The sequence below is a fragment of the Hippoglossus stenolepis genome, chromosome 17, assembly GCF_022539355.2.
Source record: "Hippoglossus stenolepis isolate QCI-W04-F060 chromosome 17, HSTE1.2, whole genome shotgun sequence".
Classification (NCBI taxonomy): domain Eukaryota; kingdom Metazoa; phylum Chordata; class Actinopteri; order Pleuronectiformes; family Pleuronectidae; genus Hippoglossus; species Hippoglossus stenolepis.
Genome location: NC_061499.1, coordinates 16,371,428 through 16,393,046, shown reverse-complemented (window position 1 = coordinate 16,393,046; position 21,619 = coordinate 16,371,428). Strand labels below are relative to the sequence as shown.

The window sequence follows — 21,619 nt, the reverse complement described above, 5'->3', positions numbered from 1 at the left end:
AAAGTGTTTTGTTGACTCAAACACTTCACCCACCCTTCCATCGGCACAGTTGTGAGACGATAATGAGTGCATTTTTTAATTTTTCGGTGAACTATCCCTTTAAGGTGGACACAAGTTTAGAAATGAATTCAAGGGAGGTGCTGTATTTTGGTCCATGAGTCAGATGCACTAAAAGAAAAAGGCAGATCCAGAGCAAACGCGTTGGGACACAATCTGATGGTTGTTGCTGATCAAATAGTCTGGTGGCTGAGATCAACACCATTTGTACAGTCTCAGTGGAGGGAGGCGTCGGTTCCAGTGTAAACCAGCAGATGGCAGTGGTCGCACAGCTCAGATCACAAAGGAACAAGAGGTGGAAGCTTTAAGTGTGAAGCATAACATCAAACCCTCTGTGTGTGTGTGTGCAGGAGACTTTACCAGGCTCCGGGATTAAAGTGTGAAGAACCCACAATCAAACACATTTAATGAAACACAAGAGAAACTACTGACAGATGAATAAATCATGGTGTGTAAGTTTTAAATAACTGAGCTATAGAATAAATACACCGTCAACTCCTGCTCATTGTCGAAGCTGAAAGTCTTTATTTGCCCTGTTATTATTTATGTGTGGTTGTTTGCTACATGACTCACTGGTTTGAACGTTTCACTGTTCACACACACACACACACGCACGCACGCACACGCACACGCACACTCTGATGACCCTCCGTCTGCTCATTTCCGAAAGCTTACGGAGATTCACCGAGCAGCGACCCGGCCCCTCCCGTCCCCCTCCTCCGCGCCACAGCGACTCTCCCCTCGGCTCCACTCCGAGGAGGAACCCGGTGCCCCTGGCCGACCGCTTCCAGTTACGTTGCCCCCAAGATGGAGGTCTGCAGATGGCACTGCTAGCGTCCACCCGCCGCCGCGACCGCCCGTGTGTCTTCAATGACGCTTTCGTCGGGACAGAAGTGATTTGGTGCCATCTTTTTCTCGGTTTTCTGGGGGATTTACTCGGGAGATACTGAGCTCCGGGCGCGGGTCGAGGCAGCCATGAGCTCCGGGGAAGGAGCGGAGGAGACGACGAAGGACGCCGGCGACATAACGCCGTATTTGAAGAGCGGTAAGCGCCCGAAAATAAGTGGGAGAGGTCGGACTGAAGCTCCACTGGGAGCTGCTCCTTTCGGTCCAGCTACGTGAGGGACATTGTTCCCGTATGTGCAGTCTGTTTGGAGGCTCAGCTACTTACACATAGGGTCGGTTTTAGCTGATTAATTCCACAATGGTTGCCACAAACGAGGTGGAAGACAAACAGCAATGATCAGAACAGTTGTTGGAACATGTGTAATTTGGTTTCTTGGATGTATTTCAGGGGCTACACACGAGAGAGCCCCCATCCAGGCTGTGTAGCTAGGCAACGTTAGCTAGAGCGCTAATTAGCCGTGTTCCATTTTCGGACAAATCTCTGCGATGTGGCAGAGCTCGGTCGGTTTTCCCTAATGCTTTCCTTCAAAACGCACCGTCCTGGGATTTTCTATTCGTGCCAGTGTCACGTTAACACCACTGTCTGCTGTCAAAACGTGCATGTGACATTCATGCTAGAACCAGTAAAGGCGAGGAGGAAGGGAAAACACCGGATCCGTTCATGTGTGCTCTCCGTCCAGCCGAAGCCACAGGCGCCTGGATCAAAACGACTTTTTCATCATGATAAGCACACTGTCAAAGTCCCCGACATGTGATGCAATGTTAACACCACACACAAGTGATGTAATGTTGTTCAAACCGAGATAAGTGGCTGTAGTTAGTGCTGTAAAGAGGCAGATCGGGGCTGTCCGATAATGGACCTTGCGGATCAACTAACTCCTCTCCACATTAGCTTCCAATGTTAGCCTGGAAGCTAGTGAATCCTGCATCAGATTTGGTGAATCCTGTCTGCTAACGAGCGCTAGCCAGTGTAGCATTACTAGCTTGCCAGTGAGAAGACAAAGCTGTCGTGGGTCTGAACAGCTTATTGTGGCGTGAAGTACCCTCACAACTACCGTCCGCGTGTTTTTTAAATCCACTTCACCGCAAACTCGGTCAGAATATGTGGCACAACCGTGCAAGCTATGTAAACAATACATGGCGTGGAACATATAGCCAGGGTGTGCACTGTGCAGGATAAGCTAGCTGAGGAACACAGCTATCAAGGCCAAGCAGGCTGCTGGTTTTGATCAGTACCACGGTCAGCTGGCTGCTGTAGAATAAACCCTCGTAAATCAATGACACCGATTTGTTCACACACAACGGAACTGTTGGCTAGTAGACATGGTTACATGCTAACCAGCTGTATGTGCAGATTGCTAACATTAGCTAAGTAGGCACATTTGATCAGCAGGGACTGGGACTGAAGTCCCAACACGGGCCTACAGTGATTTCATAACAATGGCTCATAAACTGTGAAGTCCTGGGCTCTTAGCAGAGCTGTAGACACATATAGTTAGGTTTTATTCTACATAGCTGACATTGTATGAGGCAGCAAGTATTAAGATTGCTTGTTAGATGTTAATTTTCTTTGCCTCCACCAAATGTACAGTATAAACATATACACCAAGAGGGCATTTTTTTAAGTGGAGCTTTCTGTGATACAGCCGAATGAGATGTTTGATTCATGGGGCAAAAGGCCTGTGTGTTTGTGGGTCCCTGACATGAGGGAGCCGATGAGCCCGTGGGCAGCACTTGGATGTGCCAGATAAGCCTGCAGCTCTGTTCACTGACTGCAGGCACTGAATTGGATCAAGTGCCTGATGTCATGTCTGCCCCACTTGCTCTGGTGGCTCATAGATTACTGCTTATGTATGTGTTCTAATCAAGTTGCTCCATTTACTGATAGCTGCTCTTTATAGCGATTTAATAAGTGATTCATTTTTTTTCCTGGTGGAAAGTTCATAGTTGTGTGATACTAAAATATTAAACGGTGGCATGTAAGAGAGAGACAAAAAGCCAAACCTCTGACTGTTCTAACACACTGTCATGTTTGAGATTATTGTGGCAGAACTGAGATGATTTTGAAGTGCAGTTCGGGGTGTAAACAAGGACGCGAATGCAGAGTATTGATATCCAGCTTCTGGCTCCTGTGGTTCTGTGTCTAGCGAGATAATAAAGCCACAGAGGGAAGTTCAGTATTCGCATTGAGCCGATCTGATGGTTTCCTCTTCGGCGGAGAGAGGCATCCTGTAACTCACTTGCAGCCACACTTGGTGCGTGTTTTTGTTGACGCTGTATAGCTGCAGCCATTCTGCTTCATTGCTAATCAGATCTGTTGCTGACTTGTTGTAGGATTTAAAATGTTTTGATATGTCTCCCTTTGTTATTGTCGCTGCAGTCTTAGTTTGTCCAACAGAAGTAGCTTTTTATTTACAATTCTGAAACCAACACATTAACTCTCTATCTGTCTGTTTCAGAGTAATAACGGATAATGTTTTTTGTTTTAGCAGCAGTAGAAAATGTGGAGGAAATGAATACAAATATTTGTCTGTAGAGGACATAAACACAGTTGAAGGATCCTGTTTGAGCATTTCCTGCCACTGGTCGTGTTAAAATCACGAGTTTTAAAATCTGATCACAGGTTTTTCAAATAAATACAATTAAAATTTCAGGCCAGTCTGTACTCTGAAGCATTCTTTGTCATCACAGTGCTGGTCCTGGCTACATCCAAACAGTAACTCACATCACAACAAACCTTCACCCAATCTGAACTTCCTCTAATGTTAACCACAGTCTTAAAACAAATTTGACATTTACCCAAGTTTATGTTTTTTTGAATACTCATTGCTGAACATGGCCTACTGGAAGTGAACAACAATTATTGACAACATGTGAATGACAACATGCGATTAACAAGGTGTTATACGGAGGTTTCAGCGTGAGTGAGTAGGTTTGTAGATGTCATTTCTAACACGAGACAGATGTCAAAAAAAACAGATGTCAAAAAAAAACAAAACAATACAAATGCCTCAGGGAGAAAAAGAGGAGTCATACAAGTAGAAGACACAGACAAAGATTTCTGTCATTGTAAACGGATCTGACTGAGTTGTGTGTCACTGAAGCCGTCTTCATACAGGACCTCTGCGTTCACACACACACGCCTCCTATGTAGAAAATACGTAAGAACTGCGGAGTCCAGTGCATGTCTAAAAGCAGCTTGATTGGGCTTCGGTCACAAACGTGAGGTGCTGTCTGTACTCTGTGTTAGATTCCGCTACAGTGTTGTTCTACCCCCCACAGAGTTCCTGGCGCTGAACACAGCAGGACAGTGATTGACAAGACCACCTACTGCATGAGATAATGATGACTATAGACAAGATATTTACTGTAAAAGTGAGATTGCATTCATTGCGAAAGCGATCAAATCTTTTGTCCCCAAACAATGTGTAGCTACTGGGGACACAGAAATGCTATTAATAACACATTTTGAGCATGATTTCCACTTCATATTGTACATAATCATCAGTTAAGTTACTCGTTAGCTCAACCCTAATTGACTCAAGATGAGTTCTAAGTGGAGACATCCTGAATCAGTCGTCTCAGTAGTGAAACCACTGTAGGCCTAACTTTAGATGGCCCACCAATGGCTTTGTATAATATGCTTGTTGTGAGGCTTGAGTGTCACGTTCGGTCTGCCCTCCTCTTTGTTTTGCTTGTGAACTTCCTCCTCATAGATCTGGGAATCTTGTTCCGACATGCACAGGTTTGAGTGTCTTGCCACAGGCCACGCTAGCCCCCCCGCCCCAATCCCCAGCTCCATCCTCCTTCTCTTTTTTCCGTCCTTCGGCGTTGGCCTCTTTGTCTTTCTAATGTCCTCCCTCTTTACTTTCTGCGCTGCTCTCTCTCTGCCGTCTGAGCATTGATTCGCCAATGTCTGTTTCATGTTTTCCTCCCTCCCTCGTTCTTGTTGCGTCATGTTGAGCACTTCTGTCCTGATGCAAAATGACAACTAATAAAAAAAAGCTCTCTCTCTCTCTCTCTCTCTCTCTCTCTCTCTCTCTCTCTCTCTCTCTCTCTCTCTCTCTCCCTCCGTCTTCCAGACTGGAATTAATACCCAGGACTCAGAGTTCTGAAGCGGGGAGTTTTGTTGTGGCATGTTGTCAATCATCAAGCAATTCTGCGTCAAACATATCTCTCACCACACTGACGACTAAAAGGCTGATTTAGTGTTGATTTCATACAGTTATTACTTGCCGGTTGTGAAGGGTATTATTCACAGTGGGGGAAAGAAAATAACGGCCGTCTGCAGTGCCAGGCCGCTATGAATGAATGTTTAGAGGTGGCAACATGTTGTATATAAGGTTGGTCTGTATGTTTGAATGAGCTTCAGTGTGTTTGTGAGAAAGTGAGTGAAACAGACCAGCAGGAGACGGAGAGAAATCTGATCCAGGGAGCTTGCATTTATGACTCAGGCCCATTCACCCAGGATGAGGTCTGAACACGCACACTCACTCACTCACACACACACACACACACACATGCATGCATGCACACGCACTGGGAGACTAATGGATATTGATCCAGGAGATGGAGACTGATTGAGGTTCCTCAGTAAAGGTTTCCTCCAGGCTTAAAGCTGCCAAGTCAGACGAAGAGCAAATGCTTAAGCCCTTTGCTGTACAAAGCAGATTTTTTTTTTATCATCCTGTGTTATGGGATCGAAGTGGACACATGATTGGTGCATCATGGATCAATAGAAATGAATGAATGAAAACTGTGTTTGTTGTCCTTCATGCTGCTGCTGTCTTGATAAAATAGATTTTGTTTTTCCTTTGTACTTGACAGGTTGGTCAAAGTCAACCAACATTATATGAAACATGGTATTTTAACCAAAGCCTCCAATTGCCAACCCCACCCCACTTATGATTTTAAAAGGATACTCCGGCGATTTAGTAATTCAGTAAAGTTGAGGGGGGGGGGGTGTTTGAGAGAGATTTAAAGAAAGAATGGTAAAAATCAGAGCAGCAGTATTTTTGATATTTCAGAAATGACATTTTGAGAAACTGAAGAATGTTCGTGATCGACCAATTCCAGCAACATATAAAACTCTGACAAATAAAATTACCACATGATGAAGCAGTTCTGCTGATCGATTTGCAACATTTTCTACAGTTAGAGTTCAAGAGTGTTTTATGAAATCTACACCAGTTGTTTAGGTGTGGAATGAAACATATTATATGATGGTTTCTTCTTTAGACGGTGTTACTCTTAGCCCCTCCTCAGACCTGGTGTTAACGTCTGTCCTGAGTGATCTGATCACAAGTAGTCAGGGCTTAGTACAGGTCTGCAGCCTAATCGCTTGAGATCAGATAACCCAAACCACATTCAGAAGTGGTCTGGGTCGCATGCGGCCATAATCTTCTGGTTGGGTGAACGCAAAAGCGTCCTGGGCCACATATGAAGGACCCCAGTCATCTGATGTCTCTGACCTGCTGTAGTTTCACAATGAATCAAACTTATTTTTACGCTTCTCAGTGTCTAAAGGTTGATTTGTTTGTATCTACGGCCACAATATCAACACTGAACAACACATTATTGATACTTAAATTCATTCAGCCATCCTAACTCCTCTCTCTATACCTCTTACTCTTGCTTGTTTGCTCGCTCACTAATGCAGACACACACAGACACAAACACAGTGACATCGGACACATCTGTAGAATCAGACCGGGTAAAAACTACATAACTTGGTCTTGGTGGAGAGAAATGACTTCAGTGTTTGTTTGCCTATAGAGTGGGAGTATGAGATTTGAAAGTGGTCACAGGAGACACATTCAGGACGCATTTTAATGCCAGGTGTCCCGAACATAACGCTTACCACTTGTGATGGGATATCCGAGGACAAATGTTATTACCAGGTCTGAACAGGGCCTTAAAGACTGTAGGATTAGTATTTGGCTCAACGTGGGCTTCAGAGCACAGAACTCTGAGGATAAGGAAGAAAGTTTTTAGGAGCTGAGGCTGAGTAATCGAGGGTAATGCTTTATGACACCCAGGCATCATGTGGTTCCCTGTACAAGGGGCTTTGTGATAGGCAGCCGCTGTTCCCTCTCAATTGCATTTCACACTTACTCACACAAGCGCTGTCTCGGATTTGCCGCTCTCACTGACCCTGTCGCTGTCCCCTCCATCTCATCTTCTCCCTGTCTTTGTATTGTTAAGCTTACAGTGTACTACTTTCGCTCCTGCTTCCCCACAGCCATTGGCCATTTTAACTATGTAAAATGTACTATTGTGCAAAAAAGTGGCGTAGAAATAATAAATGGAAGCCAGCTGGAGGCAAAGATGATGGTTAAGAGATTTTATCCCTTTATTTGCCGGGCGGCTTCAATCGAGGGCAAATGGATGGCTGTGTAAAAAGCTTTTAAGAATGGCCTGAAGAATAAGCCAAAACATGGGAATGAAAACACATCCTTTCTACTCCAACTGTTCCGTTTATTGTGGCATTAAAAATTTGATGTTTCAGTTAGGAAACATCCCTCAAAATGAAACATAAATGCAACACTAAACACATGGTAACAGCACCAGCAGCTCAGGCACTCGAAAACCATTAGTGGCACAGACGAAAACATGGACATTTAAGTGGATTTCATCAACATAAAATTGTTTGTTTTGGACAGAGAATTCTTCCAAATAATATAACTAACCATCATCTGCTGGCCTTATTTTAACAGGATTATCTTCATGTCCTGAATAACAACCTCTGTTTGTCACCTTCTCATATTTTTGCAGAGAAAATAGCTGACAAATTTTGAAAATATCGGTCTAAATTATTTAAATTGCCCTAATTTTCCCACGAGTCGTTGAGTAAACACACAATCTTTCTCATCCATAATGACAGGTGCAGCTACATTAAATTTTAAAGGCAGATTTACAGATGTCAGACAAAGCTGAATCCTCTGTCTGCTGTGAATTCAGTAGGGGTTGTGATTTTGTTGTTTCCTCTTTCTATTCTGTTGGAGGCCAGGTTAGAACCATCAAAGTTTTGGTAAATCATTAGCATTTAATCACAGAGATATGACCTCTCTCTCTCTCTCTCTCTCTCTCTCTCTCTCTCTCTCTCTCTCTCTCTCTCTCTCTCTCTCTCTCTCTCTCTCTCACTTTAAAACTTCAGATCAGAATTAGAACAAATGCTTGTACTTGCTTTTTTTGCCAGAATTTAAAGAAAACATTCAATGTTATGTTTGGCAAATAAACTTGTAAATTACCCACTGTTACTCCACAGTCCTGAGACAGAAATCCTGCCCACTCGTAAACTGGCCCGAAAGAGGGACTAGTTTCCAAAAAATACTAAGAAGGGTCACTTCAGCACCACTTTTTAAAGTATAAGACCAAAGCCTGTTTGAAGATGGATGACACTTTCTCCCACTATCCAGTAATGAAGCTAACGTATCTAACAGACACTGCCGTTTTGCACTGGTGATGTCACTTGAAGCCAAAGTCTGCACAGTAGTGATCCTGGAGAGGAGCCGTGGTATCAAGGTCCTGTCAATAAACATACTCAACCAATCGCGAGTCGGTCTCAGTTGTTAATCATTTCACCCCTTTATTTTATAGCATCAAAAAAACAATTGAAAGCAAACTACAGTTTGAAATTAACAGTTGAACAAACCTCAGTGTGATAAGAAATACCTACAATAACAGAAACATCTATTTTTACCTGCATTTTGACTTTTTTGATTGCTCAATGCTTCCATCCACTAACATGGAGGAGGTGGGACTTATACTGCAGCCAGCCACCAGGAGGCAATTGAGATGCTTTGAGGGAGCAGTCATATTGTCCACATTCCTATTTTCCTACCTTTAGGTATGTGAGAGTGAAACAAAAAGGGAATGTTGTAGGTCAGAAAACCAAAACAATTAGTTGAAAGATGCTTAAATGATTCAGGAAATTAATAGTAACTTCAACTTTCTCTGGAAAAATGTTGGTTGGGGGAAAACCTGATTCCAAGCAGGCACAATACATCATCTTGCTCAAGGCCTGAGCTGCTGATCTATGTATCATATCGCAGGGCTTGTGAGGACTGGTCATCTGGGTTAGGTTTACTTTGGCATAACAATGGTTACTCTCAGTGTGAAAACTCTGGTTTTGCCTGCTTCATTTTATTCTTTGTTCAATATGCTTCCACAATTATTGTCATGAGGTGAGCCAAGATGTACATTTCCCATGGTGGCAGTAACAGTTTCCTGTCTGCACCAAAGCAGGTTTAGTGGTTTACGTCTATCACATGGAAGTTGGAGGAGGAAATTTCACGACGCCTTAAAATCTGATAAGCTCACTTACAAATGCAGACCAGGAAGGAATCAATTGCAGTGTTGTATTGCACAATGTAAGTGCGGGTTATTAATTTACATCTTGAAATTACTGATACATAACTAAGATTTTGGGGACAACCAAAACAGTAAGAGAGGCAATAAGGTTTTGACCTGACAGATCGGGGTCCACGGCAAAAATGGTCGGATGAGCCAGCCCACAGATGCGTGGCTAGACAAAACACTGTAATTTTTCAATCAGAACACGGCGGGTGAAGCCATGAAGGAAAAATGAATGGGAGCGCTGCTTTGCTCATAGCCCAAAGCATGTATGATGTCAGCGTGAACTTTTAGGCGTACCACAGTAATACAAGTAATACAAGCCCTAAACCAGAACAAAAAACACCAGATTGCATTTCAGAGGGAACAACCTTCACTTCCCCAACAGTGAAATGCCTGTAAACAAGTTCTGTCTCTCTCAGTATTAGCCATACATGGCAGCGTGTGGAGAGCTTCCTGAAACAGCCGACCAATGAGAGGGCAAGCTTAGTGAGGCATTTAAAAAGAGTGTATATATATATATAATATTAACCATGCATGACTTGCTATGCTGCAGTAAGGTCATTACAGAAATTGATTTAATAAGATTGCCATTAATGTAAATGCTTAGAGTAAAACCTGATTAATGTATATTAATATATAAATAAACAGTGTCATGATACCAGAAAGTCAGTGTGTTATTAATAATATAGTGAGCAGATTGCAGACCCGCTCAGAGAGGGTAGGGAGTGTGTGGGAAAGCAGAGTGGCCAAGAACAGATTTAACAACAAATCTGCTCATTTAAACATACAATATAAACACATGATATATAGATGACGTGTTTGACAGCAGAGCTGCGTGACAGCAGGACAGGTGTGTGATGTTGTGATGATGTCAGCTTTAACAGCATTAGCCATGTTAGAGGTGACAATTCATTGGATTACACACGTTGACCTAATCTAATCTGGTGTTTGTTGTCTGGGATTACTGTGAGTGTGTGTGTGTGTTCGTGCGTAGGGGTGGAGAGAGGGAGCTGGATTAGTGATAGGTCAGTTCACATGGTTACACACACACACACAAACAAGCTGTAACAAATTTGATAAATTTGTCAATAACATTGTCATGATGTAATTTCTCTACTGATGCCAACACAATACTTTTTGATAACTTGGTTGAAGGACTATAAAAGTTTATTACAACATAATGTGTCACTTATTTTCACAGCATTTTGCAACATGGCCATTCAACAGTCTTCTTCTTTACGATGTGTGCTCTGGGTTCAAGTGTAAACAAGTAATAGGACCTAATGTTGACGTGAACCATAATCAGACTATAACAATGACAATTAGAATTATTATCCCACATTGAAATATAAGAAACATGTTATAATCAAACATTCAAAGCAATTCTGAAAAGGTGTGTTTTGAGTAATATTTTGAATGTGGACAGTTCAGTGCAATTTCTGATTTGTGTGGGAAGAAAGTTTCAGTGTGGGGGTGCAGGTTTCGAAAAAGGCTCTGTCGCCTTAAGTCCGGTGCTAAGCTCTGCAACATATAAACAAGAATATGAATTGAATATTCTATTAGCAACTCATGTAAACATCATCACAATATTATTCAGAATAAGGGCAAAAGACCTAATATTTCTGTCCATTTAAAAATAGTCAAAGTAGTCATAGCGGACTTCAAACACAATCCAATCCAAGCCATAAAATAGCTTACATGATTACATTGATAAGGATATGAACACACTCGGGTTGGTACCGATACAGTACTGAGCTTCTGCTCCGTTTTCTATCCAGACGAGGACATGGTCAAATGTAATGTAACATAGATATTGCAACTTTGCACAATGTTCTGAGTTAGGACAGCTTTTCATGCAATGGCTGCATTCAGTTTTTAATGTCCACAACAAAAGGCTGGGTTTGCACCATAGTAACAACAGTTACCATGTCTGTCCAACTGACCTACGTTATGTCTTTACCAGCGGGCCTCTGTAAACCAGGTCGGCAGAAGCCTGCACTATCGCTGGCTGAGCCACTCACACAGACACACAGGTTGTCGCCATGATACGGACTATAAGGGCAAAGGCCGGTCGAGGTATCAAGGTCCTGTCAATAAACATACTCGACCAATCGCGAGTCGGTCTCAGTTGTTAATCGTGACATTTCACCCCTTTATTTTATAGCATCAAATAACCAATTCAAAGCAAACTACCGGATAAAATGAATAGCTGAACAAACCTCAGTGTGATAAGAAATACCTACAATAACAGAAAAATCTATTTTACCTGTATTTTGACTTTTTTAGTTGCTCAATGTTCCATCCACTAACATGGAGGAGGTGGGACTTATATTGCAGCCAGCCACCAGGAGGCAATTGAGATGCTTTGAGGGAGCAGTCATATTGTCCACATGGTCTATATAATGGACCTTTTATCAGGTTATGTATCCACGCCTGTTGGTTTGTTTACTTATTCGTTGTTTTTTTTATAAGCAAGATTAAAGAAAAACAACTGTCTTTCTATCCAGACGAGGACATGGTCAAATCTGATTTTAGGCTATATCAGTGATGTAAAACATAGATATTGCAACTTTGCACAATGTACTGAGTTAGGACAGCTTTCGATGCAATGGCTGCATTCAGTGTTTTATGCCCACCACAAAAGGCTGGGTTTGCAGTCTGTCACCATAGTAACAACAGTTACCATGTCTGTCCAACTGACCTACGTTATGTCTTTACCAACGGGCCTCTGTAAACCAGGTCGGCAGAAGCCTGCACTATCGCTGGCTGAGCCACTCACACAGACACACAGGTTGCCGCCATGATACGGACTATAAGGGCAAAGGCCGGCAGATAAGTGCTAATAGTGATGGTCTGTGTCTACGATCTTGATGTAGGCCATTGAGTTCAGGAATAGCTAACGTGCTGCAATCCGATTCATTACGGTGCATCTCCAGTCTACATAGAAAAATAAACCAAAATGAGAAAGCAGAAGTTTGCTCATATAGTGACATAACCATCAGGATACTTAGGAATCTGGTCAAGCGGAACCAAGTATTTAAGAACATTGTCAGAGTCGTTCATAAGAAGTGAAATGGGGTAGTGTGAGTTGGCCTTCACTCGAACTGTTTTACCATAATTTACCATAATTTTTTTTGAAGTCAGTTATACTCTTTTAGTCCATTAGCCAGGGAAAATAAGTTTGAGGTTATTTGTTACATTTATAAATGAAAAAGTTTTTGGTTCTTCTTTAATTCCCCTCTTAGGAACAAGTCATATACAACACACACACACACACACACACACACACACACACACACACATGCGAACCTCTCGCCTCTCTGTGTTTATAAAAAGGAGCCTGTCCCACTTTTTCCTCATCTACTGTGCTCTCGTTCTGTAATTTCTCCGGCGTGATAGCTAATTGGTGTGAGCTTGGGGAAAATTTGCCGCCCGGCTGCTTCTTTCTTAAAACAAGCTACAAGGAGAGAGAGAGAGCGAAAAGAGTTGAGGGGGCAAAGAGGAAAAATGGAGAAGCGGAGATGGAGATAAAGGAGAAGACGGGAGGTAGGTTGGAGGGGAGTGGGAGATGAGTGCAGGTTGCAAGTGACCGTGAACTCACTTGTGCAGATTTTCTCTACGCATTCTTGTAAGAGGAGCATAAACAATAAGCCTCGGGAGTGAGTGAATGGCGTTATTGTCCTGTTCGAGGGAAATAAAGAAAATCTACTCTGTGCAGGTGGAGGAGAGAGAACAGGAGGAGCTGTGAAATTTCAGCGATGGAGAGAGAGAGAGAGCAAGACCTTGGAGAGATAATGAAGAGAAGTGTAGATGTGTGTGCTAAGCTGTGTTAACAGAGCTTCTACTGGTTACTGAAAGAAGTCTATAAAATAATTGAAGTGGCTTGCAATTGATTAGGATCAGTGTGAAAGATTTGTCAGAATGGTCGCTGCTCCGATTTAGAGAGTAGAAAGAGACAGAGAATGAGTGAGCCGAACTAGGACAAGTCCTGAAAGACCATTGTACTCCTTTTTTTTCTTTGGGTCTCCAGTGCATTCAAAACTGCTATCTCACTGTTGCCTTCCCCGTCTTACTCACTTTCTCTTTCTGTCTCTTGTCCTCTACTTCTCACTTTCCCCCTTTCTCTCCTGTTAAGGGCCAGTAACTGAGAGGAATCGATCCGCTGTAAACATCACAGTCAGTGGCCTTTTGTGTGTGATAAAAGAAAAGGCTACAGACTACTGAGGTCATTGATGGGGTCCCTGAGGGCCATAGGAAACAGTCTAAAGCAATGGTCCTGATCTTTAGTGCGGCGACAGGCTTATTCATCCTGGCTACAGTATTTAATGGGGACAATTTAGCACCTGGTATCACAGGCGAGAGCAGAAAACAATAATGTCGGATGCCCACAAGGATATGGAGTAGTTTGGGTCGTACAAGCCCAAATTTGGTGACCTCTGCCACATATTAATGCCTCTATTCCATCATATACACTGATCTTAATTATTTCATATTTGAATAATTTTGGTTAATTGTATAGAAGAATTAGGAATTAGAAAATGAATGCCCTGTCCACACTGATGCGGATATTTTGTTAAATAAACTCCCCCCCCCCCCTGTGTTTGGGCCACTTGTCCACACGCCAACAGCATTTTTAGTCACTAAAACAAGATTTCAACAAATGCCGTCCAAAATGCAAATAAAAAAAAACTCTGGTTTCTGTGTGTATAGGTAAAACAGAACGTTTGGGAAACAATGGTGACAGTTTACTTTGTGCATGCCCTCTGTTGCTTTATGTAATGAGAGTGCACCAGAAACCACAACAACATATATAGCGGTTTCTCTGAGTTTGGTTAGAACTGCTATAGGTCTTATTACAAGTTTGCAGCTAAATTTAGCATCAGTGCTCCACATTACCAGCATTCACATGCGTCTGTCGCGCCCAATATCACTTGGACCACAACTTTCTTCCCTGGTATTTGATGGATCTGTGATGTAGACTTTATCGCCACCTACTGGCCTGGCATGCTTGTTTGAGTGATTGTAGTTGCGTTTGTGGTCTCCTCTGGACGGCGATATTTTGTAAAATGAAGATCACGTGGACTGAGACTTTTTTCTATAACGGAGGGGGAAATATCCGTTCAATAGAATATCCGCAGTAGTGTAGATAAGGCCGTGGATAGAAGATAAAGCAGGAAAAATTAACTGAATGATATGATAACCAATAAGACCAGGACACAACCTGTCAGCCGAACGCACCCACACAATCATATAAAACATGTAGGTACGGGACTGATAGAGACAGGCAAGTTTATCAAGCATCATTCTCACCATGCTTTTGAAGTGGAGGCTAGTGATGGTGAATTATACACACATTCAGAACAGAATCAAAAGTTAATACAATAAAGAAGGCGATTAGAGTACTTTATTTTGAAGGCAGCTGGCACTCTTGGAAAGCTCTCTTGAGACTCAGGACGGAGGATTACTGGTTTGATGAATAAACTGTTCTACATGTCATATATTTTCTCTGCTCCTGCTCATCAACTTTGTTTTGATTATAGATTTATTGGTAGATTTATGTATTTGAGACATAGTTTTGATACAGCCGAGTGTTGGTAAAAGTACTTGGGTTTACAGGCCAACTTTTCACCTTTGTATGGAATGAAGAAGAACTGGCTAGGTAGTTGATCTCTGCACAGTTTATCTTTTTATATACAAGCACTATGAGTGTCATACCGAAGTAGACGCTGGTGTTAAGGATACAATTTACTCTTATAAACTTAAGGTTTTAATCTCATGGGGATCATGTTTACGCTGCGGCTATGTTTTGGTAGAAGATGGATGGAATCAGATGAAGGTAAGCCTCTGATTAACTTTCTGATTAGTTTACTTTTAACTACCACAAGATCCCACTAACGATATACTGTAGTATCCTCCCAGAGTTTAACCATGTTAAGTTATTTTTTCCCCCTCTTTAAAATCAGATGTATTTAAGGAAGATATTTAGGTGCCGGTGACCTACATTCTGATAAACTATCCATTGTGAGGTTGTGCAAGGTAACTAAGTAGAATAATCTGTTTAGATGAGAGTAAGAAAATGAGGGGGACTTTTTTTCTTCCTGTAGCGAAGGCTGGCAGAGCAGTGACGAACATCATGGCTGAACAAACAAAGGAAAGAGCACCAACTGCAGAGACTCTTAAATCCACAGAAAGCCATATGACAGTAACACTGCTTTCACACATGCACTCAACACCAGTCATTTTCCTGAAGGTTTCCACAGTGGCTGTGTGTGAGTACGCAAAGTTAGTCAGTTTTGCCACACGTTTTCCAAAACGTTTCCTAACAGCCCGTAGTAAAATGACCGAGTGGGCCTATGAGAGAATACAGCAGGATAAAGTTAAAAATGAAAGCGTGGGTGTGTTGGTGACAATTCTAATAAATGACAGACTTTAAACTGAAAAAAAACAATAGAATACAAATATATCAGGTGATGTCATACATGTGAAGACACAGACGAAGATGTCAACTGGAAAATTAGATTTGAGAACTTTAGTTGATTAAGAATCGATGCTGGTGTCGATGCGCTGTAAACAAAGACGTGTTTTCTATGGAATTTCTACATCTATTTCTACATCTATCCAGATGCTTCCTCCGCCACTGAATGTACTGTTTCGATTTTCCAGTTGTTGTGAACGTGTCTGACCTGGAAAATCTGCTGCTGCATTCTTTACATGTGAAAGGCAAACTCCAGAAAATGTCCAGACCTAATTTTCCAGACATGAAAATGGCTTAACGATCATATTGTCCAACTAAGACATTTTCTTTCTCTGAGTAGTGCAGTGGATAACCACAGCAATGAACATTTGACTTCAAAAACAGACACAAAGATAACAAAAACACCAAACCCTTTCACTGTCCGTTTCATTATGCGTCCTCCCGAGTTTCACTCATTGTTATCATGCCACACGCAGATCTGTGCCAAGCAGCAAAAATCTGCTCAGATGGTTGATCCCTTGGCCCTTGACATTTAAATGCTGACCAAACCCTGACAACAATATATATCACTACACTCTGCACGACAACTTTGACAGCAGGGTCATTGTTTTTGTGCCTCACACCTCATTTCAGTCGTTGTGAGCCAGACAATAGGTATTTTTAAATGAATAGGGGTCTTTCCTTTTTGTGTATGAGTCAAACGATGAGTGTGCCTGCCGAGAAGGGGAAGGCAGGGGCCCACAGAAAGGGTGGTCTCATGTTAGCGCGGGCTCTGAGACAGAAAACAGTGTGTGTCGGGATAAGAGAGGGCCGTGTGTGGAAGGGATCCCAGTAAAGGATATAGTGTGGGCACTGTGCAACAGAGCTGAGGTCCAGGTAAGTTAAATATGTCTGAGTGTTTGCATGTTTCACAGAAAAGGGAGTTTGGATGTTTTGTGGGTTTGGGCCAGTTGCATTTTTCTGCTTTGTCATTTCCTCAATGGTTGTTGGAGGTGTGTGTGTCATCTGTTTAGCTTTATCCAAACAGCTCAGCTGACGTTTTAGTGGTGTGTTTATCCTACAATGGTCTGTAACAAAGTTGGCCTTGGGTGTGTGGTCATTGCTCTGATAGCCACATCTCAGAGAAGAAGCCTCCATTCAAGAATGCACGTGTATCTGTGTCTCTATAATACACACATAAGTTACGTCTTATCCCCTTTATGTCCATGCGTGTTTGATTTCTGGCTCGGCTTCAAGTCTCATTGTTTAGATTGTGATAATTTGTGGGCAACCGCTACTGTAGTCTGGTATTATGTTGTTGCACACTGCGGCTTAAGTGGACATCTTCGGCATTGCAAATATGTGAAGTATGTGGGTGTTTGGTCCCTCTCTCCCTCTCTCTCCCTCCTCTTTCCCCTCCTTTCCCCTTCATCTCATTCATTCTCTCTGAAGTTCTCCCAGGTACAAGGCTTTAAAGAAAATCCCTTGAGATCATCGTGTGTCTTCGTTGCTCCGCTCTCTGCTTTCCCACACTGTGTTTGTGTGCGAGAGCTTTTCATTGTGAATCCGAGCATTGGCTGTTTACTCGTGTGCAGTTTTATGTGTTCTGTGTTGCTAAATCACAGCCGTCGGGTGAGGTAGTTTACACTTTCATCCCCTACAGAAAGTAACCAGCTTTTATAATTATATCACAATGGCATGCAGGGATCATTTAATATGATGATACTGGCTGAAGGTCAGAGGTCATGGGCTGTTTCATATGGAGCTGGAAAGAGATCTATTTTTTGTTCAAGGGCTTTTTAGCAAGTCAAATACTTCCTGGTATAGAGTCTTGATTTTTTCCATATTTGTGGGACTGCTAACAAACATTCAAGTTATAATTATAACTGGGGAAACTTTTTTTTAAATCTAAAAGCTTTGATCTATCCGCCTCGGCAGTTATCAATGTGGAAGTGCCTGAGAAATTGAACAAAAAGTATGAGGTCATATTCAACACCGAGAGTTTGCACAGTCTTTGTACCCCTTCATGGCAGAGTTGTACATCTTTGGAAAGATCGTCCTGTTGGCGATGAGTTTCTCCTTCATTATCATTTTCTTGGTACACAGCAGACTGAAACATTGCTTCATGGTAAACTAGAGTCTTCTTCCTGTGGGCATCATTGGTTCGCCCGTGTGGCTGACGCAGCACCTTTCGGGGATATCACATCGAGTTGTAGCATAAATTAAATCCCATTTTTCAAAAGGAAATTTTGGAAAGAAAACCGACTGGTTTGTCAAGGCAAAGAAGCAGATGTGCTCCCGGAGGAAACCAGCTGGTGTCAAAACTGTTCTGTTGGTGTTTCCTCCTCTCGCTAAGCTTTTTCCTGGTGGTGTGGTGTATTTTTCTCAGCGGCGACACCAATCGTTTAGGAGAAAACTTCAATGAGTCACCACGCCTCAAGCGCAAGTAGGGAGAGTTGCCGTGTCAACATCACAGTTGGCGCACACGGTGACAATCCGTCAAGCATAATCACAGCTTGAGTATTTTAATCCTCATAGAACCAACTCAGCAGTCATGCAAGCAGTGGGAATCTTTCCCATCTATTAATGCAGTATGTGAACATGGCGTAAGTTGAATGATCACTGTCCTGTGTGTTTGCAACTGAAAGCAGGTGAGCAAGAGTGATAGTCAACTGAAATCTAAAGAGCACCATTACTTTAATTAGATCTTCACTCTTGTAGGTTCTCAAGCAATTACTAAATTGAAACTCTCAGCTGTCACTGCTATTACTCTTAGCTGCTGTTTACAACCTAGTACAATAACGGTGGGACTGTAATAGAGCTGTGCAATATGACCAAAATAATAAATAAATGTAGACATTAAAAATATCCATTTTAATGTCTACACAACAATACACATCGTTGCATATCGTTTTTGAGTTTGAGGTCTTTTCAGAGCACTTAACTTTACTTTAGAGACTCTCATCCATAGGCTCTCTATGTAGCCTACTGTTTGACATGGATGTTGCATCGGTGGTAAACTAGGTTTGTGAGTCTGTTGTATAGTGAAATAATTTTTTCTGGGCTGTGCCAAGACTTTTCACACCTTAACCACGTCCATTGGACAGCAGTGTCTCCTTATTTCATCTTGGCTGTTCTTTTGTCACATTGTTTCTCCTCCATATTAGATTTCGGTACCCTAATGCAAATTTCCTGCCTGCTTTTCCACATAAAATATTGCCATAAAGAGTGTAATTTGTGACACACTATGTGGAAATAAACAATAGGGTATTTGAAACAAAAGGTTTTGTATCAACAAAACGATGTATATTGCTATATCAGTCGACTCAAACCAGAATTTAATAACAATCCACAAATTCATAACACAGACCTTTTGAGTGAAATCTTGATTCAAGGGATTTCACAGTAAATAAAGTAGTGTGGTAATTCCATTTAACCATGAAATGTATCATAACTGAGCCTCTTTATAGGTGTGTAACATTATCAGAGTGTGTTTACATGTTTCTTTTCCGCAGTGCTCTTTAGCTTGTGGAAGTCTACATTGCAGAATGGAGAAAATGTACATGCAGTATAGGTCTAAATATATAGAAATTAGACAGTATTCTAGTACCTATTTTTCGATTTTCAGTACAGATCACGTATTCAGTGCAACCACCAGCTGCTGTCTGCTTTAATGCAGAACTCGGTGAGCTTAAACAGGAAGGAGTTAGCCTGAGTCAGAACAGAAGGAACATGTGTCACTGAGTCAACCAGTCGAGCGTCCAGCCTGTTTACATGTCGACAGCACATGACACTGACTGCATCTTACCCTCAGTCACAGCAGCAGCTTCTCTCTCACACACTGGCTATAGGCTGGATCAATAGGCCAATTGTAGTATTGGCTGGGAGACCAGCGGGCCAGGGTCATGAGTTGTATAGTGATGAGAAAGTGACTCCTGGATGCACTGGCCCAGTGTAAGCAGACCATAACATGGCTGAGACAAGCAGTAGCCTTTTGTTTCATTAGTTGCGCTCAGATTTCTGAAAATTTCAACTGTGTTTGTCATAAACCAAAGTTTTTCCTGCGAGTGAGACAATTTTGGTTTGGTTTTATGCTTTACTGATCAAGCCAATGTTGAAGTTTTCCATCGGGCTTTATTTAATGTGAAAACCTTACTCTGAAAGCCTCAGCTTTGTTTGTACTGGACCAACGGCACCGTCTTCCCTTGGTTGTTACAAGTCTTAAGTCTTATTGTCTTTTTTAGCCACACTAGCCCAAATAGCAATGTCTCAACCACGCTCAGCTGGATTGACATTCAAATTTGGTTCAGACTGTTCATGTCTCCCTAAGGATGAACTGCAATGTCTTTGATGATCCCTGGACTTTGTATTTTGTGCCAGTATCGCGCCAACATTTTGAATCTGTCCAATTTAGTTTTATGACCATCACATTGAAAGTTAGAATGAACCCACATTCAAATTCACTAGATCTGGATTTTAATTTGGATCTGCTCTAAATTGCACACATTCATTTATATCATTCTCCTAAATATGCCAGATTTGTTTCGAGACTGGAGCCAATCTCAGCTGACGTCGGGGTACAACCTGGACAGGTTCTAATTCCGAAAATCCCCATGTTAATATTTTCTCTTTTGTGTGTGCCTACAGATGGATCCCTCCCTAAGGAGCCCAAAGGAGATGTATCGAGTCAGATTGCAGGTAAAACTAACATTCACACATACTGTATGTCAACCCAGACCCACTGTACACAGAATATCCCAGTGGTGCTGCTGTTTTTCCACATGCACACACACATGCACACATGCGATCAATATTTCAGTGTTCCCGGTGACAAAGACAGGTCATTGTCACCATTATTTCCCCCCATCATATCTGCCTGACTCCCTCCTCCTTTCCACCCTTCTACTCCTGTTCCCCTTTTTCGTTTTCCACCATCACAAACCATCCTCCGCCTGCCGTGATTGGGTACCTGTCCCTAGCACCCATCTCTGTAGTGACAGGAGCCTCTCCATCATAAGTTGAGATGGACATTGTCTGTCGCTTTCGTTCCTCGTCCCTTTTTCTACTCCTGTCCTCTGTCCATAATGGTTTGATTTTAGATTTGATATTCCCCATAGCTTGTGCTCTTTCCTTAGTTTTGATTTATTCACCCAGTTTGCCTTTCCGTCAACCCAAAAGACATTTCTTTTGTTTCCCTTTCTCTCAGTCATACTTGATTTTCCATTATTTATTGTCACTGGTTAGACCAACCTAAGAGTATGTTATGATGATGGTTTGTTTTGTCATATCAGACGGTTGCTATTTGCCAGTCAGTGCCGTCTTCCTTTAATGAGACATTTGAGGAGACATATGACCACTTTGATATTCAAGATTATTACTCTCCTCATGGACTACGCTGAAAAGAAGAGACTTGCACATTTTTGACTTTCAATAGCTGTAGTCGAAAAGCATTTGCAGTATTGGCCTTGAAAAATCAAAACCCTCCTTAACCATAGATATAAAGGAGGACAGCGAGTTGGCAGGTTGTTCCAAAGCCTCGGGGCTTGATGGAGACTCGTCCAGCGCCCGCAGAAAAAGGCGATGGAAACAACACAAATGCAATCATATAGACAATACTTGGCTTCTTTGCTGCTGTGTGGCCGGTCTGGGTAAAGCTGTCAGGGAGACGTTTCTCTGAAGCTTTCTGGTGCTTGACAGTTATCATTTGCTGGTTTCAAGGTGGGGATGCAGGAGATTAGGCCTTGGCCTGACATCCACGTCCACTGGTCTGACTGGGCAGCTGAGGAGTGGGTTGCTGGGGAGGTGGGGGCAGTGCCTGTTATGTAATAACATTAATGCCTGAGG

At 42.3% G+C, this 21,619-nt stretch overlaps 1 protein-coding gene across 6 annotated transcripts in view; it reads left to right on the top strand.

Moving 5' to 3' along the window:
- The first annotated feature begins 735 nt into the window (after positions 1–735).
- The window catches only part of LOC118124395 (triple functional domain protein), a 79,993-nt gene continuing 59,109 nt past the window's right edge, over positions 736–21,619 (top strand). For 3 of the 6 annotated variants that reach the window (XR_004698728.2, XR_004698726.2, XR_004698727.2), the window contains exons 1-2: positions 736–1,102; positions 20,423–20,473. Coding sequence is in view for 3 of the 6 variants with exons in the window: in XM_035182117.2 (XP_035038008.1) it covers positions 1,033–1,102; positions 20,423–20,473 (121 nt within the window). In the remaining 3 variants the exon portion in view is untranslated. The remainder of the gene's footprint in view (positions 1,103–20,422; positions 20,474–21,619) is intronic. The other 3 variants (XM_035182117.2, XM_035182116.2, XM_035182114.2) reach the window with 3 other exon arrangements.